General features: G+C 44.5%; 2 protein-coding genes across 12 annotated transcripts in view; one reads left to right on the top strand and one right to left on the bottom strand.

The window, feature by feature from the left end:
• Positions 1-3: 3 nt before the first annotated feature.
• On the top strand, positions 4-17,135 carry LOC129178375 (homeobox-containing protein 1-like). 6 transcript variants are annotated; one of them, XM_054770560.1, is made up of 10 exons: positions 338-599; positions 3,394-3,822; positions 4,114-4,199; positions 4,269-4,379; positions 6,276-6,432; positions 6,510-6,592; positions 6,679-6,774; positions 6,846-6,940; positions 10,760-10,816; positions 10,892-17,135. In XM_054770560.1, exons 1-10 carry the CDS (start codon positions 556-558, stop codon positions 11,171-11,173), a joined length of 1,440 nt encoding a protein of 479 aa, XP_054626535.1. In that variant the 5' UTR covers positions 338-555; the 3' UTR covers positions 11,174-17,135. The 6 variants fall into 6 exon arrangements, with proteins under 6 accessions (XP_054626533.1, XP_054626535.1, XP_054626529.1 ...); XM_054770559.1 differs by having other exon boundaries at positions 339-599; positions 10,733-10,816; XM_054770558.1 differs by lacking the exon at positions 338-599 and adding an exon at positions 4-173 and having other exon boundaries at positions 10,733-17,135.
• The window catches only part of kif13ba (kinesin family member 13Ba), a 61,509-nt gene continuing 49,369 nt past the window's right edge, over positions 14,626-26,765 (bottom strand). For 3 of the 6 annotated variants that reach the window (XM_054770534.1, XM_054770535.1, XM_054770539.1), the window contains 9 exons: positions 25,388-25,512; positions 25,044-25,319; positions 24,808-24,960; positions 23,989-24,066; positions 23,593-23,643; positions 22,251-22,407; positions 21,796-21,926; positions 21,656-21,715; positions 14,626-20,127 (listed from right to left, as the gene is read on the bottom strand). In XM_054770534.1, coding sequence (XP_054626509.1) covers positions 19,426-20,127; positions 21,656-21,715; positions 21,796-21,926; positions 22,251-22,407; positions 23,593-23,643; positions 23,989-24,066; positions 24,808-24,960; positions 25,044-25,319; positions 25,388-25,512 — 1,733 coding nt within the window. In that variant the 3' untranslated portion in view covers positions 14,626-19,425. The remainder of the gene's footprint in view (positions 20,128-21,655; positions 21,716-21,795; positions 21,927-22,250; positions 22,408-23,592; positions 23,644-23,988; positions 24,067-24,807; positions 24,961-25,043; positions 25,320-25,387; positions 25,513-26,765) is intronic. The other 3 variants (XM_054770538.1, XM_054770536.1, XM_054770540.1) reach the window with 3 other exon arrangements.

Raw genomic sequence — 26,765 nt, forward strand, 5'->3', positions numbered from 1 at the left:
CAACATGGCACACGTCTGGTGGACAAAAGGCGAGTCTGTCTGACAGTGGATTGAAGCCCAAATAGAAACCAAATGAGACTTTTTTTTTTAAGTAAAAACTCAACATTATACGAGTGTACCGACAAAAAAGGCCGCATGTTACAACTAACATCCTCTTGACTGGAATAAACAAGGTAAGTCGATGCTTCCATTCGCCCGCTACGTTTTCTTACACCCGCTGGTGGCCGAAATCTCCTTGAAAAAACTCTGCGCTCCTACTGTGTTTGCCCCGCCTGGTGAGATACAATCTCCGCAACTGATACCAGCGGTCGCTCATAACTAATCAAAAGTTCCCCTTTAATTCGGCGTGTTTGTAGCTCACCTAGACGCTGGAATTTAAACACAATGTTAACTTTTCCCCCGTCTCTTTCGCCTGTCCGTGCATGTCTTTGCGGAATTCCTGGCTTACCTTTTATTGTAAAGTCTGTTTTGTCTGAAGACTTGTCGTGAATAGGCCACGAAACACACCCGGACACTAAATGATGGACATTACTACATTGTGCAAAGGTGGACTCGATGACAACTAAATCGGCTGCTTTTTCAACGTTGTTTGGAATGAGGTGAGTCCATGAAGTAGAGCCAGTCAAAGCGACGCTTGAGTCAGCTGTCATAAAAGGTGACATGTCCATTAAATGTCGCCTTCTGTGATTATGTACTTCTGCTATAGTGTCGCGTAAAACAAAACAAAAAATAAGTGGCTATCATTTCAACATGGAAATTAAAGCTACATTCAGCGATAAACGGTTTCTATGCAGTAGGCTGGTCAGCAGTAAGTCAACACAATTGCTAACGTTAGCTTGCCTCGTTGCTGTGCCTTCAGCTTTGGAGTCCGGTGTCGTTTTTAGAGGTTTTTTCGACCTGTGTGTGCATATCGCCTGAAAACCCATTTATCTTGCCTTGGTTGGTTTAGTTTTTCATAGTACAACCTTGCGTGTGCGACTGTACAGTTATTATTTTATTAACATGGTGTATTAACACATTGGGCTTAAAATAACAAATAATATTTTTCTGTTTTTATATAGTAAAAATGTCTAACATGTATTGAACCCTTCTTATAACTACGAATGTAAAAAAATAACTTGTATAAAAATTTAGCAAACAACAGAGCTAAATGTAGTGAAATAGTTAGTCTCAGAAATATTTCCCTTTTTTCCAAATTAGTGTTTTTATTTATTAACACCTTCAAAGGTGTTAAAGGCCCGTGTCGGCCTTTCCATTGCTTCAGTTGGCCACTCCACGGCAGTGTTTGCTTACCTTTCGTCCCCTCCCTCCCCGAGCAAAAGGCCTGTAATGCTTCGATCAATCGGCCAAAGCCGTTTCCTGCCAGCAGAAAGGTTGTGTCGCGCTTCATCACCTGTTTACTTTCACTTTCAAGCGGGTCTTGTTGCGGAGCGTTGAGCCACCGCCTAAAGACACACATACAGTTTGACGGAGAAGAAAGAACAACCGTTAAACAACCTCAAGTCACGTTGATCTCTTCTTTAGTGCAGCTGGACTTCACAGAAAGATTCATTCTTTGGGGGTCCCTAAACCCCCAAAAAGTAATTTCACCTTTTACCGTACATAGTAATCCTCTTAATCTGGTTAGCAGTAAGTAAACTCACATGCTAATGTTAGCTTACCCTGGGGCTTTGCATGTCTCATTTTGTGTTCTCTCTTGGGGTCGGGAGCTCATTTTGGGGCGGGTTCATGCCAACTGTAAGCGGGTACGGAGGAACACAGGAGTCACAGCATGACTCATCGTCTGCCGCAGAGGGAGGAAAGCGTGGCGCTCGACTGTCTGAAATGTCCATTCACTCCCTTGCCCTGTCCCCCGTCTCGTCCTTTGTGGAGGTACAGCGCAAGGAAAGACGAGACGTGTCGGCTCCTTTCCGTTTGTGTTCAGCTCCTCTGCTCTCACTTCTCCCGCTGCACACTGCACAGTGGGGATCCACGCATCCTCAAGGCGAGATGCCACCGGGGTGGATCTTGCGCTGTTTTACAGAGCGGGATCTCAAACGAAAATGTGTCTTAATCTTCATGAAATGGCTACTCATTACACTCAAGCTTTTTATGTAAGAAAACTCCATCCATATCCAAATCCATAGGTGCTTTTTATTTTTATTTTTTAAACAAGTCAAAATACTTGATGCAGTTATGTTTTTAAAGAACACAGCAAAAAATGATTTAAGGTTTTATACCATACCACCTCCATGAATGAAGGAACATGCATTCATTCATTTTCTATACCGCATGTCCAAAATAAGGGACGTTTTCCATAAAAATGTAAATTCTAAATAAAAATAAAGATAAGATAAACATTTATAGAAAAAATATATAAAGTAAATACCGAAACAAAACTAGAAAAGAGTGCAGACCTCCGCCCATTGTGATTTACACCATAAATATTAGTCCTACATTTGTTTTATCTACCTACATATTTACATTCCTTGACCATGAAAACATACCATGGAAGGGTTTGAATGACTTAAGGAATGTTAAACATGCTAACATTAGCATGGTAACACACTGTCTAAGTGACTACCTCTGAAAATGCTATAAATGTTAGTTAGTATAATTATGTTAGCATGTTAACACCTAGCATCATAGCGGTTAGTGTCTAAGTTCACATTTATGAAAATTGCAAAAATGGTAGTATGCTCATGTTAGCATGTTAACATGCTAAGACCGAGCATAATGGTCTACCTATGAAAATGGCTAAAAATGCTACTATGCTAATGTTAGCATGCTAACACTTAGCATGATAGTGCAAAGTGTTCATGTAAGTGTCTACCCATGAAAACAGCTAAAAATGCTACTATGCTAATATTAGCATGCTAGCAATGCTAACACGGTAACACCGAGCATGATAGTGGTAAGTGTTTATATATGTGTAGCCCTGAAAATAGGAAAAAATGCTAGTATGCTAACATTAGCATGCTAACACCTAGCATGATAGTGCAATGTACCAGGAAGGCTAAATATCCCAAACAAGTGCTCTGACCATTTTTTTGTGGAGTTATATGCATAAATGGTGAAAATGGGCCTATCTCGCAATTTTAAAGAATCCTTTAAAAAAAATCCTGGATGCAGTTGGTGATCCGAATCGCCCCCAAAATAGAATCAGTTCTTCCATATCCCATTTCCCACAATTCCTGAAAATGTCGTCCTAATCCATTCACAAGTTTTCAAGTTATCTTGAACACAAGCCAACAAACAGATAAAACAACCTCGGGGATGCGCTTGGCGGCGCTAATAAGTACACGCATGATCCCTTTTCATGCTGAAACCTCAAGTCATCAAGTCCTAGTCCACCATGTTCTTCTTGAGGACCATCTGAGACACCTGATGTGTACGTTTGTGTTTTGCTGCTAGGATGTTCCAGCAGTGTGAGGAGCCTCGTTTCACCATCGAGCAGATCAACCTCCTCCAGCGGCTCAGGAGGACTGGCATCAAGCAGGTTGAGGTGGTCCACGCCCTGGACGCCCTGGACCACCTGGCTCGCCCCCGTGCTAACTCCTCCTTGAGCCACAAACCGCCTTCGTCTTCCATGGCGGCCACCTCCTCCGTGACATCCTGCGCCACTCAGACCGACTTGACCGACGGCAGACTGTCGCCGAGTGGCGACGCCTTCGACGGCGGTGCCCTCCTCCTTCCGCTCACCGTAGCCTCGCCCGTCGCCATGGCGACAGTAGCTCACTCCAATGGGAAGCTGTCGCCCCTGGGCGTGGCGGCGCCGGGCTACGGCTTTGATACGGGCGAAGAAGACCTTGATATGGATGAAAAGGTGGAGGACCTGATGAGGTAAGATGGGAACGCTCCTGTGTGTGTTTACTCTTGATGATCTCATCGACTCATTTTTATGGACGCTTTGGGAGATGAAAAGTCTTTTTGTGGGTTTTTTAAAACGTCCCAAGCAAGACGGAGCCCCATGCGAGTGCTTTTAGTGAGAGAGTTATACATGCTTTCATGATTGAGTGTCCAATAAGAGCAGAAAAGCACTGGCTAACAAGCTAATACGGGTAGGATTGGGGTATCGTTCACATATTATGCCGTATCGCTGCCAAGCGGGTACTTCAGTGTGTGTGCTTGCAGGAGGGACAGCGCGCTGATCAAGGAGGAGATCAAGTCCTTCCTGGCCAACAGGCGCATCTCTCAAGCCGTGGTGGCCCAGGTGACGGGTAGGTGTCTCCGGCGTCCTCGTCCTCTGCAAACAAACCACTCGCTCGCTTACCCGCTCCCCCCTGCAGGAATCAGTCAGAGTCGCATCTCCCACTGGCTCATCCAGCAAGGATCGGACCTGAGCGAGCAGAAGAAACGAGCCTTCTTCCGCTGGTATCAACTGGAGAAGACCAACCCTGGTAAAGAAGTTGCTAACCTTTCAAGGAAGAACTCATTCAATACCAGAGACCTTTTTAGAAACCCCAACGCCCCATCCCAAACACCTTTTTATACGTCTCTTACGTTTTTTTTTTGCGTGGGAGGCAAAAAGAGGTGACGATGCAACTGCAGGCTAATAGAATATATATATATATATATATATATATATATATATATATTTATTTATTTATTTATTTTACCGGAGCAGGAGGGGACAGAGAAGAAGAGAAAAGGAAACAGGGGGGGAGGGGACAAAAACAAAAAAAAGAGAGACAAGGACAACAGCAGCAACAACAACAATTGTGACAGAACAACAGAAACATACAGAACGACATCAGCAAATAAATGTCCGTGACAACTATAAAGACGAACAAGGATAAAGGACAAATCAATATCAACAACCACAATGACAAAGCTGTCAATGACAATCAGACATAATAGCAGTCATGAAATGATGAACTATGACAGTGATCACAATGACAATACTGCATTGAAACAGTCGCACACAATAGCAGTCATGAAATGATGAATTATGATAGTGATCACCATGATAATACCGCATTGAAACAGTCACACATAACTGTAGTAATGAAATGATTATCCATGATAGTGAATAGAATCAAAGTTACTGTAATGCACATCATTGTAAAAAAAAATATATACATATACACATATATATGTACATACATACACATACATACATATATATATATATATAGGCTAATAGAATATAAATATATTATATAATATATATAAATATTTCCCTGAAACGTACCTATGTTCTACTGCTGGTTACTAAAGAACGCTAAAAGGTACAAACACACTTCTTTTCCTGATGAAAGACGGGCGTGTGATCTTTCTTTAGGTAGGTTCCATGTTTCTACAACCATACAACACAATCATCTGTGGGCCTTGAAAGATCAGTCCAAATGGGCGCTACTGAAAGGGCTGAATTTTGAAAAATGTCTGGGATTGAATGAGTTTATCTCAACTTTGTTGTTTTTAAATTATTCAAATGCTTCAATTGTCTTCTAAAATCATCTTTGTTACTTTTCTCTTGCAATATGATGACTTTCTTCCCAACCTAATCATCCAAAAGTGACAACTGGATTGACTTTTTTCCGTTCAAATGAGTTGTTTGTTGTTTTTTTCTTTCTTTCCTGTACATTTTCTTCTGACTTAGAAAACATCCTCCTTCAATTTTGACTTTTGTCTCTCAATGTTTTGACATTGTTTTCATAAAACGACAACCGTTTTTTTTTCCCATTTCTACTGTTTTTTGTCAACCGTTTCAACTTTGTTCTTTGTCATTCTGACTTTATTCCCATCAGTCTCACTTCACTTCGTTTTCCCAACCGAATGATCCAAAAATGCCAACTTGGTTTAGTTTTGCTCTTTTTTGTCGACTAAAATGTGATTATTTTTCCTTCTTGTAAAATAGTGACTTTTTTTCTCTTCAGAACACGACTATTTTCTCGTCGTATTTTGACTTTATTCTCATAAAATTGCAGCTGTTTTTCCCCATTTCTGCTGTTTTTCTTCTTGTAAATTGTCATCTTCTAACTTTGACTTTATTCTTGGAACACTAGAACTTTCTCCACCATCTTATTTTCCAAAAATTCCAACTTTTTTTGTTGTTCTGTTTGTCACGTCACGACTTCCAAAGCCCATTTTTCTTTCACATTTCAACTTTGATATCAAGATGATTTTTCCTGACAACATTCCGACATTACGCTCTTATTTTGCAACCGTTTTGAATGTATTCTTCTAAAATGACAGCTGTTTTTTCCCCAGCTATTTCGTCTTTCTTGGTCATGATGAGGCTGTGGGCTGTTCTTGCTAGTGAACTCGTTGTTGGGTTGCTTTTCTGCGGCCAGGCGCTACGCTGGCCCTGCGAGCTGCCCCGCTGGCGCTGGAGGACGTGATGGACTGGCACCAAGCCACGCCCACTTTCGCCCCCACCCCCGGGGCCTTCCGCCTGCGACGGGGGAACCGATTCACCTGGAAGAAGGAGTGCCTGGCTGTCATGGAGAGGTAAAGAGTCGCTGAAGATAGAGTAACTCCTTTCCCTACTCGTGTGTAACGTGCGCGTGTGTGCACGCGCGTGCCAGCTACTTCAGTGACAACCAATATCCAGATGAAGCCAAGCGGGAGGAGATTTCCTCCGCCTGCAACGGCGTCATTCGGCAAGCAGGTGGGTGAAGGTGGCACCCCCCCTCACGGTCCTTGGCCTCCAGGCAGAGCAACACGTGCGCTTGTGCTTCTTCATGTGGCCTGCAGGAAAGAAGCTGCTAGACTTTGAGAAGGTGACGTCCCTGAAGGTCTACAACTGGTTCGCTAACCGCCGCAAAGACCTTAAGAGGCGAGCCAGCATCGGTAAAGGCCCGCCACAAATACATTTTCTCATCACGTCCAGAAGCTGTGAGTAACGTTTGTGTGTCTTGAAGAAGCAACCATCTTGGAGAGCCACGGCATCGATGTCCAAAGCCCGGGAGGTCAGTCCAACAGCGACGAGGTGGACGGCAACGACTTCCCTGAGCAGGTAAACAAACGCAAGGGAACGTTTACCTCTGCTGAGAGTGGAAGGATGCTTTGGTTTGATTGACATTTACGTTAGCATAACCACAGCTCCCACCCTGTACCGCAATGCTAACCCTCACACTGATGCTAACCCCAACTGACGTCCTATCATTTGCCCTAAGCGCTCATGCTAACCCAAGCGCCAACCATAACCCAAGCACCGACCCCCGCCCTTGTCGTAGCCCACCATTCCATTCCATTCCATTTTCCTCCGCTTATCCGGGTCCGGGTCGCGGGGGCAGCAGTCTCAGTAGGGAAGCCCAGACTTCCCGGTCCCCGACCACCTCCTCCAGCTCCACCGGGAGGACACCAAGGCGTTCCCAGGCCAGCTGTGAGACATAATCCCTCCAGCGTGTCCTAGGTCTTCCCCGGGGCCTTCTCCCGGCTGGGCATGCCCGAAACACCTCACCAGGGAGGCGCCCGGGAGGCATCCGGACTAGATGCCCGAGCCACCTCATCTGGCTCCTCTCGATGTGAAGGAGCAGCGGCTCTACTCTGAGCTCCTCCCGGATAACCGAGCTCCTCACCCTGTCTCTTAGGGTGAGTCCCGCTACCCTACGAAGAAAACTCATTTCAGCCGCTTGTATCCGCGATCTCGTTCTTTCGGTCATGACCCAAAGCTCATGACCATAGGTGAGGGTGGGAACATAGATCGAACGGTAAATTGAGAGCTTTGCCTTCCGGCTCAGCTCTCTCTTCACCACGACGGTCCGGTACAGCGACCACATTACTGCAGACGCTGCGCCGATCCGCCTATCGACCTCACGCTCCAACCTTCCCTCACTCGTGAACAAGACCCCGAGATACTTGAACTCCTCCACCTGGGGCAGGACCTCATTCCCAACCCGGAGGGAGCAATCCACCCTTTTCCGACTGAGAACCATGGCCTCGGATTTGGAGGTGCTGAGTCTCATCCCAGAAGCTTCACACTCAGATGCAAACCGTCCCAGTAAACGCTGCAGGTCACAGCCCGATGAGGCCATCAGGACCACATCGTCTGCAAATAGCAGAGATGAGATCCTAGTGCCCCCGAACTGGACTCCCTCGACACCTTGGCTGCGCCTAGAAATTCTGTCCATGAACATTATAAACAGAATCGGTGACAAAGGGCAGCCTTGGCGGGGGCCAACGTTCACCGGAAACAGGCTTGACTTACTACTGTCAATGCGAACCAGGCTCCTGCTCCGGTGGTACAAGGACTGAATGGCACGTAGTAGCGCGCCAACAATCACATACTCCCGGAGCACCCCCCACAGGACACCGCGAGGGACACGGTCGAATGCCTTTTCCAGGTCCACAAAGCACATGTAGACCGGTTGGGCAAACTCCCAAGTACCCTCCAGGACCCTTGCAAGGGTGTAGAGCTGGTCCAGTGTTCCGCGACCAGGACGAAAACCACATTGCACCTCCTGTAGCCGAGGTTCGATTAAGGGTCGTACCCTTCTCTCCAGCACCCTGGAATAGACTTTCCCAGGGAGGCTGAGGAGTGTTATCCCCCTATAGTTGAAACACACCCTCCGGTCACCCTTCTTGAAAAGGGGGACCACCACCCCAGTCTGCCAATCCAGAGGTACTGTTCCCGACTTCCACGCAATGTTGAAGAGACGTGTCAGCCAAGACAGTCCCGCAACATCCAGAGCCTTAAGGAATTCAGGGCGAAACTCGTCCACCCCCGGAGCTTTGCCACTGGGGAGCATTTTGACTACCCCAGATACCTCAGCCACGGTGATGGAACTGTCCGCGTTCGTATCCTCAGTCTCTGCTTCCTCTATGGAAGGTATGTCAGTGGGATTGAGAAGGGCCTCAAAGTATTCCTTCCACCGCCCAACTATATCCTCAGTCGAGGTCAGCAGGCTCCCGTCCCCACTGTAAACAGTGTGGACCGGGCACTGCTTCCCCTTTCTGAGGCGCCGGACGGTTTGCCAGAACCTCTTCGAGGCCGACCGAAAGTCGTGTTCCATGGCCTCACCGAACTCCTCCCACACCCGAGTTTTTGCCTCGACCACCGCCGAAGCCGCGTGCCGCTTGGCCTGCCGGTACCCGTCAGCTGCATCAGGGGTCCCACAAGCCATCCATGCTCGATAGGACTCCTTCTTCAGCTTGACGGCAGCCCTGACCTCCGGTGTCCACCATCGGGTTCGGGGCTTGCCGCCACGACTGGCACCGACCACCTTGCGGCCGCAGCTCCGATCGGCTGCCTCAGCAATGGAGGCACGGAATAGAGCCCATTCGGATTCGATATCCTCATCCTCCCCCGGGATGCAGGAGAAGCTCTGCCGGAGGTGAGAGCTGACTCCACGAACAGGAGACTCTGCCAAACGTTCCCAGCACACCCTCACTACACGTTTGGGTCTCCCGGGTCTGTCCGGCATCCACCGCCGCCATCTAATTCAACTCATCACCAGGTGGTGATCAGTTGACAGCTCAGCCCCTCTCTTTACCCGTGTGTCCAAAACATGCGGACGCAGGTCTGATGATACGACTACAAAGTCGATCATAGACCTGCGGCCTAGGGTGTCCTGGTGCCATGTGCACTTATGGACATCCTTATGCTGGAACATGGTGTTTGTGATGGACAAACTGTGGTTCGCACAGAAGTCCAACAACATCACACCGCACGGGTTCAGATCGGGGAGGCCGTTCCTCCCAATCACGCCCCTCCAGGTCACACTGTCATTGCCCACATGGGTGTTGAAGTCTCCCAGTAAAACGACAGAGTCACCAGTTGGGGTGCTCTCCAGCACCCCTCTGATGGACTCCAGGAAGGCTGGGTACTCTGAACTGCCGTTTGGCGCGTACGCACAAACGACAGTCAGGACCCTTTCACCAACCCGAAGGCGTAGGGAAATGACCCTCTCGTTCACCGGGGATGACTCCAACACAGAGGTACCGAGCCGGGGGGCTATTAATAAGCCCACACCAGCTCGCCGCCTCTCCCCTGCAGCAACTCCAGAGTAGAACAAGGTCCAGCCCCTCTCGAAGAGTTTGGATCCAGAACCCAAACTGTGGGTCGAGGTGAGTCCGACTATATCTAGTCGGAATGTCTCAACCTCTCTTACAAGTTCGGGCTCCTTCCCCGCCAGAGAAGTGACGTTCCATGTCCCAAGAACCAGATTTGGCCGCCGAAGACCAGGTCGCCTAGGTGCCCGCCCTTGACCTCCACGCAAAACGCAATGCACCGGACCCTTATGCTTGCCCCCGCAGGTGGTGGGTCTACTGGGGGGAGATCCCGTGTGGCTTCTTCGGGCTGAGCCCGGCCGGGTCCCACGGGTGAAAGCCCGACCACCAGACGCTTGCCTGCGAGCCCCTCCCCCAGGCCTGGCTCCAGGGTGAGGCCCCGGTATCCCACTTCCGGGCGAGGTGCGGTCTCTCCTCGTGTGTTTATTCATACGGGTCTTCTGAATCACTCTTGGTCTGGCCCGTCACCCAGGACCTGTTTGCCTTGGGAGACCCTACCAGGGGCATAAAGCCCCAGACAACATAGCTCCTAGGATCACTCGGGCACACAAACCCCTCCACCACGGTAAGGTGGTGATTCACGGAGGGTAGCCCACCATTTCTAAAAAAATATTGTTTATTTTGTTTGCATTTACTTTTTTTCCATCGAATGATGGATTTTTTTTCTCAACTTGAGCTTTAGCATTACCATTAGCCTTAGCCTAAGCTTTAGCATTAGCTCGAGCCTAAGCTCCATCCTTAGCATTAGCCTCAGCATTAGCATTAGCCCTGTCATGCATGGTTTGTGACGTTTCAGAGTTGTGACGTGTCTTTGTTTGACAAGCGAGTCGCCGCCCGGCCGTTTGCCTTTGCTCGAGCCGACCTGTCATCGTCCGCCCAGGTAGGACCCGCCCACCATCACGCGACCTCGCAGGAAGCGACCCTCCACTCCCCCCCCTCTCTCTCCCGACGACAGGTTCCCACACTGCTCCCCAGCTGGTTGGCCACCCTGGCCGCCCGAGGAGGTGTGTCCGGGCAGCAGAGGGGTGGCGCCGTGATTGCCCGCTCCTTCCTTTCTGGGGCGGGCGTGTCCTGGTCGCCCCCTTCACCCTCCCTCCAGGACGAGGCCGCCACCCGCAGCATGCTGGCCGAGCCCCGAGATGCCGCCTGTTTGGACACGGCGGCTGTCAATCAGGTCGAGGGGGCGGGGCAGAGTGAGGTTAATCACGTCAAGACAGAGGTGATGGAGGATGACTGAAGGGGGGCAGGGTCACAGTGTACTCATACTAATGCAGATTGATACCTCATAACCCCTCCCTCCTCCTCCGCCATTTTAAGAGCAAATGGAGGTTCTAACGTTCCCCTCATGACTGAAGAACCCCCACGAGGGTCCCGTCTTCACTGTGATCACAACTTGGCAGCCTCAAATTCATAATGAAAACATCTACTTGGGGTATCATACGGTTGGATCATGTGACCTGACCAAGGAACTCCGCCCCCAAATAAGCTCATCATGGAAGCAAAGAAATGCTTTTTTTCTTTTAGCAGAAACTAATAACAGCAACAATGTAGTAAAATTACAAAAAAAGCATAATATTATGGGGAAAAAGTTGTATTAGCAGAATTAATATACTTTTTATTTTAGAGGAAAGAACGGAGTTGCTATATTCATGGGAAATGTCAAAATTCCCATTAAAGCAACTTAAATGAGCAAAAATGTCATTTAAAAAAGGATACATATTGACGTTACTTCTAATATGTGCTTTTTTTCTGGGGAAATGACAACTTCTTCCAGAATTCTGTTTCATCTTTTTTTTTTTTTTCAAGTAGCGACAACCGGAAATAAAATATCACTTGTGTTTGAAAATAATTCTAATGAAAATTGATGGAAAAAAAGGATTAACATACTAAGACTGTTGCTCTTCAACATTTTTTAAAATATTGTCAATATAATTTAATCAATTTGATCAATTCTGTGCTGTTATTAATTTTTTTGAACTTTTTTATAATAAAAAAAAATAATGTTAAGTGCTAGAAATTAAGAAATTGTATTTCAATCCGTTATCTTCCTCATAAATTAAAATGAAATATTTTCTTTGAATCTGAACTCAAGCCATCAAATACATTTAGCTGCACAAATAAACTTTAAAAGTGCAGCAAACACACACGTGCACGTATTTAGAGCCTTTCTTTGCGTCCATAACACGAACATGCTTGTATGATTATATAGTATTTATCATGAGCATAGCCTTGTACTCTACTCTACTGTATATACTCTACGTACCTTTTTATACTATTAACAAAATAAGCTTCCAGCGACTGAAGCATTAGCCAAAGTGTTACCTTGAAAATGGACTTTATATTCATTTTGGCCGTCTACGTGTGTTCATGTGTAAAACTACTCCAGAATGCCGTTTTTCATCTTCTGCCGTGTGTTTAAACACGTTTATTTCTTGTTTAAGGTGCTTTGGCAGTCGGCCACATGTAGCAGGAATGCTAAGCTAAGCTAATAATAATACTAACGGCTCAAATAAATCGCAATACCGTACCCCCAACACGGAGCCATTGGCGGTACAAAAGTTGCATTACTATCGTTTGTCCACCAGAGGGCGGCAGAGTTACGCGCCTCATTGACTGTCATCCACCATTTCAACTCTCAGCCATGAATTTCTGTTCAAGTGCCTTATTTTGTTGACTTTTATCAAAACTACCGCAAGTACCTCACGCGACCAGCTTCCAGCTGTACGTCAGTCACCCACGCCCACACGCTGCCAGAGCCCGCCCCTTTCTTATTAGCGACACTCAAATCTGAGCCTGGCGTCCTTTTTAAATGCAAATCCGTTTATGACGAAACGTTTCAGGATAAAGTCGTGAATTTACGAGTAACAAGTGGTAAGATTAGGAGAATAAAGTGGTGGTATTAGGTGTTGTACATGTCAGAGGGAAATAGAGCACAGCTCTTCAGGAAGCAAGGAAACCTTCCTCTTTGCTTTAGAACGTGGCAGCATGGATTAGCATGGCTAGCTAGCACTTGTCACTTCCGCCTTCCTTCCCCAGCCCCCCTCCACATGCCGTAAATCCTTCCTTTTCACAGCCGTCTCAGGCAATGCCTGGAACAGGTTTTTCTCCTAAATTCATTCTAATATGACGAGTGTTTTCCTGTAAATTTGCAACTTCATTCTCCTAATATGACGAGTTGTTTCTTATAAATGTACAATTTTATTCTTGTAGATTTACGAGATTATTCTCATATGACAATTTTTTTCCCTCAAATTTACAACTTTATTCTCGTAAAATTACAAGTTTCTTCTGATAAATTTATAACTTTAATTCTTGTAAATGTTCGACTTTATTCTCCTATTATGACTATTTTTTTCTTGTAAATTTACACTTTATTCTGGTAGATTTACAACATTCTCGTTAAATTTACTACTTTATTCTCGCAAATGTACGACATTATTGTTCTTGTTTCCTTCATGTGTCCCAGCACTCCATTATTGAAGGAAAATGGCATATTTTTCCCCCCAAGAAAAAGTCACAGTGACACGAGGCCAGAGTCATACTGTTAACACAATGATGTTAATTAACGTGAATAAAAACTACATTTATGTTTTTTGGTGATACTCAGGACAAAGTTGTAATTGCATGGGAAAAAAGTCACAAAACTGTATTTAAGAAATGAGAAATTAGAAAATTGGGAATCGGAGAAAAATGTTGAAATGTTACAGGAATGAAGTCCGACTTTGAAATGTTTGACTTTATTCTCGTAAATTTAAATGTCATTCTTTTCTCTTTTAAAATGAACAATTAACGAAGCAACCGATTACATTTATTGTGACGTCTTTGTGAAATTCCAAATAGTTTTTCTGCGGTGTTGCACGTTACGGTAATTGTCATTTTGGGGGGCAGAAAAATTTGTAACATGAGAAAAATGTCAATTTTTTATGTTGGTAAACTGGCATTCTTTTAAATAGTAATAATATGAGTTCATTCAAAAAATTCAAAAATTCAGAATGTAATTTAGTAAAATGACTTCTTATATTGTCAACTTCTTTCTGGAGATGAGTTTTGTGGGTTTGTTTTAGCTTTAATGGCAGCTGAGCTGTCGCCAATCTGCCGAGCAGAATCCTTCCTCGTCCCGTCACGCCGTTACGAGATTATTTAGAGCAGCTTCAATTGTACGAGCGTTCATCTGTTTTTAAAGACAACAAAATGGTGAACTGAAACGAGTGTCTGTTTTCCCACAGTCCCTGAAAGCAACATGTTAACCATTTGAGCTTCCATTATCACGGAAAAAAACTCAAGTCTAAATGTTTGTCGTGTCTAAAAAGTTTCTCCATGTTTTTAGTTTTAAGATGTTCAACGCTCAGATTGTTTTATAAAAATATCTGTAGAATATTTCAGCATTAGTGCCTTGTTTGGATGCTTGATGGACTGTTGGAAAAAAACAGTTTTGTTACTTTCAACTGAGTTTTTAATGCTGTTTTTCTTATTTTATTTCCAAAGGGAATTAAAAGGTAATTACACTTAATGATGGCATTTTTACTGCTTGTTGTTTTGAGTTTTAATTTCCACAGCTGAGCCACATCATCAAATTGAAACCACATACAGTACATAGAAATAATATTCTATAGATTTTTAAATGATGTATAATAAAATGGTATACTAAAATATATAATTTAAATGTAATGCACTTCAAAACAAACACAATACTGTCACTCTTTTTTATTTATTTTTTTCTTACCAGATTATTGTTTGGATGATACAAAAAAAAAGATAAATGTTGAATTGTATATAATACACACTTTCTCTTTGGATTGCAGCATAGTGACATAAAACAATTAAATTATGATCTAAAAACTCTGTGCTCAAGATTCTTCGACGCATCCACGTGCACGCACACACACACACACACACACACACACACACAGATATGATAGGTATGTTTGCCACCAAAAATGAACATGAAATAAACGTTAGCAACAAGTAATTAGTGCTAGTAGTTAGGATTGTATTGCTTAATTGCGCTTGTTGAGAACACAATAAGTAACTTGGTAGCTGGAAATAAAAAGGCCTCAAGGGAGGAGAAGAAGAAAAGAGGTAGTAAAAGCAGTCAAACTCTCAAACTACATGCACGCTTTCAAAAATGCTGTCAACCTGCCTTCTTGACGGCGGCCGCCCGAGGGCGCCACGGTGGCGAACAGACAAGAAACCATAAAAGTGATGAATAATTAAAGGAAATAAATACAAACAGGCGTACATGTAGTTGCCCTCAAAACAGACCTCCCCCAAGGCAGATGTTAAGCATACTTATTTGGACATCTACGTGAAAGTTACTGACATCATTCATGCAGACAAAGTGTCTGCTGGGCCTTGGCGGAGGCCTGCGGGGACGAACGCTTTCCAAACCGGTGTAATCACCTCAAAGAAAAGGAACCTGTGGCAAAGAACATTGCCGAGTCATCTCGGCCACAAAGCCATCATCAACAGCATCAGAAATAAAAAAAAATGATTTTGTACGACTTTAAAAGCGAAGCGCTCACTTTTTTGTGCAAATGAAGTGGAAACATTGATATGAGAGGAACAAAATAAAAAACATCCGGACGAGTGCAGCCAGTGGGCGTTCCAAAACCACCCGCGGCACTACGAGTAGCCAGCAGGGGGCGACCTCTCGTTGCAGTAAGAACTGATGACTTCTTTCTCTTTTGAAAAAGTTTCATGAGGCGTTCGCATTCCAACTTGAAGTAAAATATCTCTCGCACGCACACACACACACACACACTCCTTTTCTTTATGCCACAAACGTCCTAAAATCCTTTCCAACGTAACAACACGCCGTCAGGCACCTGCACTAACCAACCATCTTGCTAATCATCAATCAATCAGTGGACCAATGATATTCAACCTTCTATTTTCCCTCACATGACAAAGTGCCTTGTCCAACATTATCATCATCTTCCTCCTCGGGCGTTAAAAAGGACAAACTATGGTAATTTTTCGTGTAGACGAGCGCGACTGTACAGTGCTAATAGCAGCAATTATTCATGGAATCACATGTGCAATTTGTTTTTTTTTTCCCAAAATAAAACAAGACAACAATAAAAACAAGACTTCACCAAACGTGTTGCTTGTACGAAGCACGTGGATTATTTCTGGATGAAATACCTGCTAATGTCCGCGTACGGCGGGGACTGTGTGCAGTCACATGACAGCGCTACTCAAGGCTCTTTTTTTTTTTTTTTTTTTAAGGACTGTTAGGGCCACTCCACCAACAACCCCCCCATCCCCCAAAATTTGTTATGCAACGCTACGATACGCAAGGATGAAATCGTTATGTAAAGTCCTGTTTTTTGCAGGAACAAAGTCAGAATAAGACCGAAAAACGACACTGAAGTCATTTTTTTTTTACTAGAAAAATGTTGTAATATGAAAAGAGTTCTAACATTACGACAAAGACATACTTTACGAGAAATAATGTTACCACACGCAAGTCATTTTTCCTTGAAATGTCGGAATATGACAGAAAACTTGTAACATGCAAATTATGAGAAAAATGACGGAATGACACAAAAGTTACGACACTATAAAGTCATATTTTACGAGAAAAATGTCATAACGTTACGACACCAAAATCATATTTTTCTTAAAAAATGTTGGAATATGACAAAAAAGTTGTAACATTATGACACTAAAGTCATATTTTTACAAGAAAAATGTATTAACGTTAAGACACTAGTCATATTTTTCTTTAAAAAATGTCATATGACAAAAACGTTGCAACATGACGTTTTTGTCATATTTTAGGAAAAAATGTGGTAATAACGTTACAACACAAGTCATATTTTACAAGGAAAATGTTGACGTAACGTTACGACAGTAGACATATTTCTCTAGGAAAACGTAATTTGACAAAAAAAGGCTGTGATTTACGAGACTAAAGTCATAATTTCAACATAAGGCTACGTCACTAAAGTTCTCTGTTGACGGAAAAAGTCATAATTGTATGAAAAAAGACGCAATGTCACAAAACTACTCATTATGTTCAAGAAAAAAGTTTGAGGAAAAATGTCGTAAACCTTTTTCGTACATTGTAGTCATTTGTCAAGAAAAATTTGATGAGAAAACCATAAAAAAAAATCACATCTCTATGAGAAAAAAGTTGAAATGTTACAACATTAAAAGTCATGTTTTGTGGAGGAACAAAGTTGTGATGTAGAATAGTGGTAAGGTAAGTCAGTGGTAAGGTTATGTCAATAAAGTTCTGTTCTTAGAGGAAAAAGTCGTAATTGTTACGACACTTAAATCATTTTCTCAACAACAAAAAAAGTCATAAATTGACATCAATAAAGTTGCATTTGCTGAGGGGAAACATCCTCATGGTATGAAAAACAGTCACAATGTCACAAAACTAAAGTCATTATTTTCAAGAAAAAATGTGTACTTCTGAGAAGTCGCACACGTTTGTTTTAGACTGAAGGCGTTTTTCATAAAAAAATGCATAATGATAACAAAATCATCGTGTCACGACTTTTTAAGTAAAAAGTTGTAATGATGCACAAAGTCATTTTTGTGGAGGGAAAAAAAGTCGCAATGTTCTAAAGAAAAAGTTGCAACGCTCCGACACGAAAGTCGTATTTTTTCAGAAAAATATCGCAATATGAACGTTACTACACTTACGTCAGAAGTTTCTAAAAAGTTATATTTGTTGTCAAGAAAAATGTAATGAGGAAAAAACGTCATGCATGACTTTTTAAGAAAAAAGTTGTAATGTTACAAGAAAAACAAATGTAACAACTGTTAAAACAAACATCGGAATGTTACATGTTATGTCCCTTTGGTGGGGGAAAGGCAATGATGTGAGAAAAAACTTGTAAGGTTACATCAAAATCAAAATGAAAAATTGTGACTGCAGAAGTCACAAGATTGATTTTTTTTCAAGAAAAAAGCTATTTCAAAATAAAATTACATTTTTCAAAACAAGTCATAAGACAAGAAAAAAAGTCGCATTGAAAAATTCTGAAAGGCACAGTTGGGATGTTGCCATGACGTTGTATGACTGCCCCATCAACAGTGACGTACCCCCCCACTTCATCCAATGAGCACAGTTCTGGTCGCGTTTCAATGATGAGGAACGTACTTCCGCTGTGTTGGTGGGCTCACAGGATGAAGTGGGGGGGTAAGGGACTGTTGATGTACTACACTGCTGATGGGGAAGTCATACAACTTCATGGCAAAGCATCCCAACTGTGCCTATAAGACGTGATTTGATGCTGATGAGGTGAAAAGGTGGAATATTCCCACGTTTCTCGCATGGTTCAAGTGATGGCGGCTTTGTGACAATTCTCGTCAAACTGCAACTTTTTTGTCGAGACGCTACAACCAGTGGCAAACACACCACTTCTCTTTTGTTGTATTACAACTACTGTCATAAAATTGACTTTTTTTTGTCATCAAATACCCCCCCCCCCCCGAGTTTGTTGTCAAATATTGTAACTTTCTTTCAAGTCCAATTCACACTTTTCCGATTGTCACCCCGTCATTTCCGACTGTACTTTTTTCTGGTCAGCCTGGTCCTAACAGTCCTCCCAACTGCATGTGACTGATGATACTAATCCACATATTTCTGTGTGTGCGTGTGTGTTTACTGACCCGCCTCAGTGACGAGTCATCAGGATAAAAACTTACTGTAAGTCACACGTGAAAGCCCGACGATCCCGACCTTCGCTTCGTGTCGTGATGCAAACACGGCAGCCTACGCCTCCCATCGTGCAACTTCCTGTGCAGTGGGCGCAGCCTATTCAACTCCAGGAAGTAGACCTGATGAAGTGACGTCCATAAATAAATCCTAAGGTGAAGTCTGTGGAATGTTCACCAAGAAGTTTTTTTGTTGTTGACTTCATTCCTACAACAAGACCATCCAGGAAGCTCTTCCCTCTTTCAAAATAAGACATATCATTTCCTTTAAAACTAACGCGCACGTACTGTATCAACCAACACGACATCCAGTTGGCACACAGACGTCACGTGCCACCATCCCACTTATTGCACACAAAGTGACGGCGTACATCACCACGCAAACACGCATGCGCCCCCTCACAGTCCCTGAGATCACCTCACGTGCGGCACGAAGCGCTCCTCTCACGCCGAACCCCACGGCAGTACGAAGACGAGCGGCGGGTTGGTGGTGAAGGCACGTGGTGGGAGAAGCCAGAAGGTGGAGGGAGGCTGCCGCAAAGCATTCTGGGTAAAAGCTCGACATGTTTGCAACCATGCGCATCGGGGGCGGGACGCCGCTCGGAGGCTAAAACTTCCTCCGACCGACTGCTTCCTGTCTTCACGGTGCCTTCCACCAAAGATGGCGTCTCCAGCGCGGCAGCGAATCAGCTTGGAATCGTGATGGAGGAAGACGAGGACGAGTCAGATGTCTTCAGTTTGGTTTAAGAAAAAAAAAAAAAGAAAAAAAAAAGAATTCCGAGGCTCAGCTGCTCCAGGATTTGCGGTTCTCTCCTCTCAGGACGGGGGCGTTGCCCGGAGCGGCGTTGTCCTGCGTCCGCCGGCCATTCCGATCTCGGCAGGACAGGCGGTCCGGGCGAACCAGCACGCCATGTCCGGGTCGACACTGAAAGTAGCGATGTCCTCCCACCGAGCCGTCGTGTTTACCTTGAAGGAGCACAAAGACAAAGATGGTGGCTTCCGATCCGGGGCGCTTTGTTTCTGATTGGTGGACCTACCCGCTGGGGAGTCCAGCTCCACTCCCACCCACACGCCTTCCGCAAACTGCGTCACTCCCACGTAGCGCACCGTCCCTGCCTTGCTGCTCCCGATGGAGACGTGGACGCCCTCCGTCAGCCAGTCGGGCGCCGTGTCATCACGACAACGCTCCTCCTCGTCCACGAGCCCTCCTCCTCCGCCCGAGCTGAGCGGCTTCTGTTCGGAGAGGAAGTGGTCTGCGGTCACGCGACTGTGATGGGTAGGTGCGGGCGGGGGGCGGGCGGGACACGCGGCGTCCGCGGCGAGCAGGGAGGAAGAGGAGGACGAGGGCTGCAGGACGTCGGACAGGGTCGCCGTGGAGACGCTAGCGGAGAAGTAGCCGCTGGACGACTGGCTGAGCGGGCTGAGGGGTGCGCTGTCATGCGGGTCATGCACGGGAAGAGATGGGACGTCCTGGAGATCAGAGCGCCTGTCTCTGGGCGGGGCTCGCAGGAGGGCGGCCTAATGGGGACCAGAGGTTGTCATAGCGACAGGGGTGGGGGTGGGGAGCACAGAGGAGGGCATGCAAGACAAAACAATTGTCAGCTTTGCTAACGTGACGCAAGAACACTGGAACTCCTTCACCAACTCTTCTTTTCAAATCCAAACCTGACTTTTTCATGACTTTTCAAGTTGTAATCGTAAAGTCAGCAACACTAAAGTGTCAGGACTTTATCAAAAAACAGTTGTAACGGTGCAAAAAAAATATTAATTAAAAATAAAATAATAATAAAAATAAAATAATAAAATAATAATTTGGGGGGGGGGGGGGGGGGTTGTACATATTGTCATAATTGTGTGAGGAAAAAAAGTCACAACATCACAAAACTAAAGCCTCTAAGTCAGATTTTTCCAGTAAAAAGTAAAAACATACAAAAAATTATATTTCAAAACAAAATCCTAAAAAAGAGACAAAAAAAATAAACACTAAAGTCATTTTTCCAGAAAAGAATGTTGTAATTATTATTTTACAACTTAATGTTGTCAAATTTTAAAACTTTTTTTCTTGAAAATGACTTGAGTGTGGTAACATCACGACTATTTTCCTCCAAAAAGACTTTAATGTTGTAACATTACAACTTGCTACTTAAAAAGTCATCAAAAGTTTTTCAAATATGAGAAAAAGTCATAACATCCCAACACTAATCTCGTACTTTTCCCAGTAAAAGGGTTTAATCGTATACTCAGCTCAGTGGTTTGGTATTTACGTACACACTGGTGAACAGCAGCCTTGTGAGAAAGTCACAGTAAAGTCACTCATTAAAAGCTCCTATCATTAAAAAAACATGGAGCCATTGAGACATTTCACCCAAGGACTTTGGTTAGCGCCCTCCTTCAAACCACGCCAACTTTTATCACCCTACCGCTCAAAAGAATCGGAATTGAGAAAGTTAAGAACCGGAATGGAAATGAGGAATCTGAATTGGAACTGCTCAAATTCAAACGATGCCCACCCCCACTCATGGAAATGATAGCACCTCTGACCCACACCAAGCTACATGAGCCCATGTTGAAATATGAGTGCAATGTTAGCACTTTAGCGTCACATATGGCCATACTGGTGTTGCTAATGTTTGCATTCTCCTGTCCCACTCCTGAATGCTACGTTGTTGTATGAGACATATGGTACGTATCACGTTGGATAAGAGTGACGGTGTGTATGTAAATAGTGGATAAAGAACACTGTAGCGTTTCTTGTCACACCTCATTAGCATTAAAGCTACATACACACAGTAGGGTTTACTAAAAGCATGTCTACATCCCAGCATGAAGGCCAACACGCTTCCCATACCCTATTCTGGTACCTTTCACACTTATTTAAAATGATTATTTCTGTTTCCATAATTTCTTAAGGGGAAAACTATTCTTCTCCTTGGCTTCTGTTGGTGTCCTTGGATGGGAGTTCCAGTGTTTCAGCAGCTTAAAGAATCACTAAATTGGAAAAACACACACACAAAAAAAGAGGGAGGCAAGCAGATGCTGTCCTCACCATGTCCGCTTTGACTCTGCTATCGTCGCCCCCTGGTGGCGACATGATGCGAGGCACGTGCTGTTGGACGGACAAAAAACAAACTGTCAAAGCGGCTCTCTGAGAGAGAAGCAACGGCCGTGTCGGCCATCTTTGCCGACCTGCTGGCCGTGCGGCGACGGCCTCAGCTCCTTCTTGTCGTCTCGCGCCGGGAACAGAGACTTGAGGAGTTTGGGCATCTGAGGAACCAACGCCTTCACTGAAAGATAAGAGGCAGCAAGTCCTGAACGACCTGGGGGAGGGAGGACGGAGAGTGGCCAGGCAGGAGGAGGAGGAGGAGGAGGAGGAGGAGGAAGGAGGCAAGGAATCAAGGAGGTAGAGGAGGTGTGAAAGATTAAGACAGAAGTTGAAGAACACGCCAAAAACAGCAACAGACTGAAAACAGACAAGATGATTCATTTATCAGTTTGATTGAAAGCATTGGAATCATCACAAGATCCTTCACTGTGATCAGAGAAGACTACGGAGAGGTCTCCACCTCCATGCCAGCACCACCAGCAGCAGCATCAGCAGGACAAACACCTTGTACAAGAAGCAAAGACGAGCAAAGACCTACCTTGCTCTGGTTCCTGGTTGCATGGGGGGGTGACGGCAGAGGGCAGGGTGGACGAGGGAGGGCCAGGGCAGTAGGTGGAGGGCGAGGAGGCGGGACGAGGGAGGGTGCGGTGAAACTGAGAGGGCATGAAGATATCCTGTTGGCTCTCCCATCGACCCTGAGGAGATGAAAATGTGCCAACATGCATTATACTGTTTTGTATGTACACACACACACACACACACACACACACACACCATATAACGCTAAATAACACACACTGTATGTACCCTAGTACAGTTACTGCAGTCTGCTATGGTCGCCGGGTGTCTGGTTTACAACAGCAACAAACTGTCGGTCTCCAATTTGCGCCGGGTAAAAAAAAAACGCTGGAATTTACAGCTGTGGCTGTAGGCAACCTCCTGACATATTTTTAAAATGCTTTGTATTCAGCATCTTTATATTGCTCCACATGCGCTTTAAAGCTGTTGGAGTCAAAGTCATGCGTGTCACACTTGCAGCACTGTTGTTTACAGTCAACGCATCGGTGCTACTAATGCTGACTCAGCAGTTTGCTCCTTACAGCAATTACAATATTGGTTGTGTTGCTGCTGTGTTGAAATACTCAAGTTCCTGAAGACAGCTGTGTTTGTCCCTCCCCACTTTCTCATGCTCTCCAAATCATGATTAATCTTACAATTAGGAATTTCCTGCCCCTCTCCAATCAATGTCGCGTCCTCTTGGCAGCTGAGCTGAATAAACACCCTGGCTACAATAAAAGCATTTATGCTATCCAGTAAACAGTCGTCCCTCACTACATCGTGGCTCGACCATCACGCCCTCAGTCTCACGTTTTTCAAAAATTAATAAATGATTGTTGTTTCATGATTGAATTATTATCATTGGCAGTAATATTATTATTATTAACATAAAAATGCATATTTAAGCCAATTGTACTTATTCTTGGCCTAAATTAAGCATTTTCAAGCATAAAAACAGCTACATTAAGTAATTCAATGAACTAAAATACAAACAAAAGGCAGAGGAAGTATTCTAATTGTAAATGTCGTATTCGACACCGGCCACTAGGTGTCAGTAATTATTCTGTGAGACAAGCACCAGACATGATCGCCAGTGTACTGCATGTTTAAGTGATCTCACAACAGGAACAATAATAACATCATAACAACAACAACACGGGCTACTGTTGGGGCCATAACCCATGACTAGCTAAAACTCAACTCTGAACCTCAGGCCTAACTTCCTGTCCTCCACACATCAGCCAGCCACTAAGGTCCTCTAGGGAGCACATTTACTGTGACACATGAGCAAGAGTTTTAGTGTGTGTGTGCGTGTGTGTTACCTTGTCCTCCAGCAGGCAGGTTGTGGACAAGTCTTGTCTACTTCCAGACAACTACGGATGGACAAACACATCAAGTTCATAAGAATATATTCATATTATATAACAAGTATCATCATCACCTGTGTTTACAACTTGTTATCACATATTTTTATGTTTCAAAGACATTTTAAAGCAGCCCTCTTGACAGTAGCAGCTTTTGACTTTTGAGAAGTCAACTGCATGAAAGTGCTGTTGTTGCATATTTTTCCCTGTGACGTTGCAACTTCCTGTCAACAGTATTTCCAAGAGGAAACGCTTCAACGGTTGCTTCCTGCTCATCTGTATGTCGCCTGAGGTTATTTTCCTCACGCCGCTCACACTTTAGTAACAACCGTGTGAAATTTGTTGATGTTTTACCCTGTTGACAGACGGGGAACTGATACTTCGTCTGTTACTCCGGCCTCTAGCAGCGAGTTGTTCCTTCACGGCCACCTCCTGGGAGACACACGGAGACACACACACACACACACACACACACACACACACACACACGTCAGGCCTGTGTGCTGCTTATGAATGCTTTTTCGTGTACACTGCTGGTCATAGCCTGGTTGAACGATGGCAAGAATGTACATTTTGCACTGTTGGAAAGGAGGTTCTAGTAGAGCTTCAAAATGCAAAAAGGAGAAATGGGAGTGAGACAAAAAAGCAATTTATTGCAAAGAAGCATTTAAGTGAAACAGGCTGTTCATCAGCTGATCAAAAACCTTTAAAAGGCAAAATATTGGTAAAAATGTGGATTGAATGTGATTTAGTGTCAGGTATTTACACTGTCATGATCTCTTGATGGCAAAGGCAAAACCGCTTTCTCTCTTGAAGGCGGTGGGATTGTTGAGCTGCATAAGCAAGGCCTCTCTCTCACAGCGCGCCATTGCTGCTGAGGTTGGACGCAGTAAGACAGTCATTTTTAACTTCTGAAAAACATCCTGAGGCTCATGGAACAAAAAAGTGGTCAACCAAAAAAAATGAGCCGCAGGAGATGAGATGTTTTCCATCATAAATAAATCCATGAACGGCCTATTTCACTTTAACGCTTCTTTGCAATAAATTGCTTTTTTGTCTCACTACCATTTCTTCTTTTTGCATTTTGAAGCTCTACTTGGAACCTCCTTAAGATCCAGCAGTGCAAAATGTACATTCTTGCCATTCTTCAACTGATCTTAAAATGTGATGAACCTGTCTGAGTCGGTCCAGAGTGAGGATGTTCTCCAGACTGAGCACACTGCGGAGGTACTTCTCAATGGCGGCCTCGTCGTCTGCTGACTGGCTGCTGTGAGCGCTGGCGGCAAGGCGGGCCAGCATCTCCCTATCCTCGGAACCGGGGGCATCCTGACGAAAGGAAAACAACAAACATTGTGTTCAATCATCTGCTGGAGAAAACCAAAGTAAGCTCCGTCGGTGCCTGGCCGTACCCCAGGGATGTTGGACACCACCTCGAAGGTGACCCCGCAGCCGGGAATGGTGCTGCGGGCGGACATCCTTCTGAGGAAGTTGTGCGCAAAGCCCTGGCGCCCGGGGTTGACGTTCACACAGATCCTCTTCCTCAGGACCAGCTGCATGTCGGCAGGGTGGCTGAGCTGCACCACCGCCCGGATGGTGAGGTACACGTGGTTGTCCGGCCAAGCTCCTCCTCGGCTCAGCTGGGGGCACTCGTGAACGGTGGAGTCCCATGACGCCTCCGCCTTCACCTGGGGAGCCGACAGAGCACATTCGAAGAGGGAAGCTAATGTTGCTGTTGGCTCAAAGCTGCCTTTACCTCGCCGTCGTAGTGTTTGACGATCTGCAGGTCGAAGAAGTCGTCCTCATCTTCTCCGCTCAGCGTGGCGTCCCAGCCACCTGCATCGGGAACTTCAAAGTGGTCCTGAGAGCTGAGGTCATCGGCTGCATGCAACAACGCACAACATGAATTTATAACGCTAACATCTAAAGACGCAACATTAGGCACACCTGCACGGTCTACTGCAATCCAACACAAGACTGCCGTTACAAAAATTGTGCCTCATAATCCCGGGAAGTATGAATGTAAGCATTACTGTGGGGAAATGGTCAAGTTAAGCTTACTAACATGGATCTTAGCTTTCTGTATATAATCACATTGTGTTCTATTATGTATTATAACCACTTTACTGGCAGAAAACTTGTAATACAGTAATCCCTCGCAACTTTGCACTTCGGCTTTTGTTTCTTTTGTTTTGGCCACGTTTAAAAAAATATATATATAATAATGAATAAATCATGCTGTTTTGTGGTTGAATATGGCCTATTTTACTAAAAAAGTATATATATTTAAATACATTTTATATATTTTTTTTGGCTAAACTAAACATTTAAGCACATAAATGCCTAAATGACGCAAAATACAAATACCCTAAGTCCCCAACTTACAAACATTCGACTAGCGAACATTTGGAGATATGAACGCAAGCTGACTGGTGTATATTTTCATGTATTTTGCCTTGTAGTAAACTCCATCAGTATTTATGCTGCTACATGCTTGACCAGTAGACAGCACTGTGACACTGCTAATGGGACCAACAGGTAGAGGAAGAGGAAGAGGATACATACATACACATATACTGTATATGTATACACGTACATGTAGTACCTATATCATTGGTAATATTACCTTATGTTGGACTTACAAACAAATCGACTTGCGAACGGTCGTCTGGAACCAATTGTGTTCGTTGGTTGGGGACTTAGTGTATAAGACATTCAGAAGACGCATTCAAGGACATTGCAGAATTGTACACTGGTCACTAGGGCCAATAATGTTACTGTAACGTTGGGGGAGAAACAAGAGGCTGTTTTCGCAGGTTTGAATGATCTCACAACTGGCACAATAATACTGTTGTGGCCACATCACTTCGTGTCCTCCCCCCACTCAGCATCCCTACTAACAGAACACATTTACAGCAACAAGCACAAGTCTTAGTTGTGCCTTATACAGTATGTCTTATTTTGTCTTATCATGTCTACTATATTGGATAATAGGGGTGTTATTTCATGTCTAGGGGGCTCTAATAATGTTAAAAAGCGTATTTAGAAAGTCATCAACAGATTTTCTATGCTCCAACTATAAAAACAGCCATCCATCTTCTATGCCACTTATCCTCACTAGGGTCACGGGGGTA

This window comes from Dunckerocampus dactyliophorus, chromosome 3 (genome assembly GCF_027744805.1).
Source record: "Dunckerocampus dactyliophorus isolate RoL2022-P2 chromosome 3, RoL_Ddac_1.1, whole genome shotgun sequence".
NCBI classification, from domain to species: Eukaryota; Metazoa; Chordata; class Actinopteri; order Syngnathiformes; family Syngnathidae; genus Dunckerocampus; species Dunckerocampus dactyliophorus.

Bases quoted from the DNA above. Each gene is read 5' to 3' on its own strand.
- LOC129178375 (XM_054770554.1), top strand. From the start codon at position 556: ATGACAACTAAATCGGCTGCTTTTTCAACGTTGTTTGGAATGAG. The intron at 6,433-6,509 runs GTAAAGAGTCGC...CGCGCGTGCCAG, and splicing joins TGCCTGGCTGTCATGGAGAG to CTACTTCAGTGACAACCAAT. The intron at 6,593-6,678 runs GTGGGTGAAGGT...TGTGGCCTGCAG, and splicing joins CGGCGTCATTCGGCAAGCAG to GAAAGAAGCTGCTAGACTTT.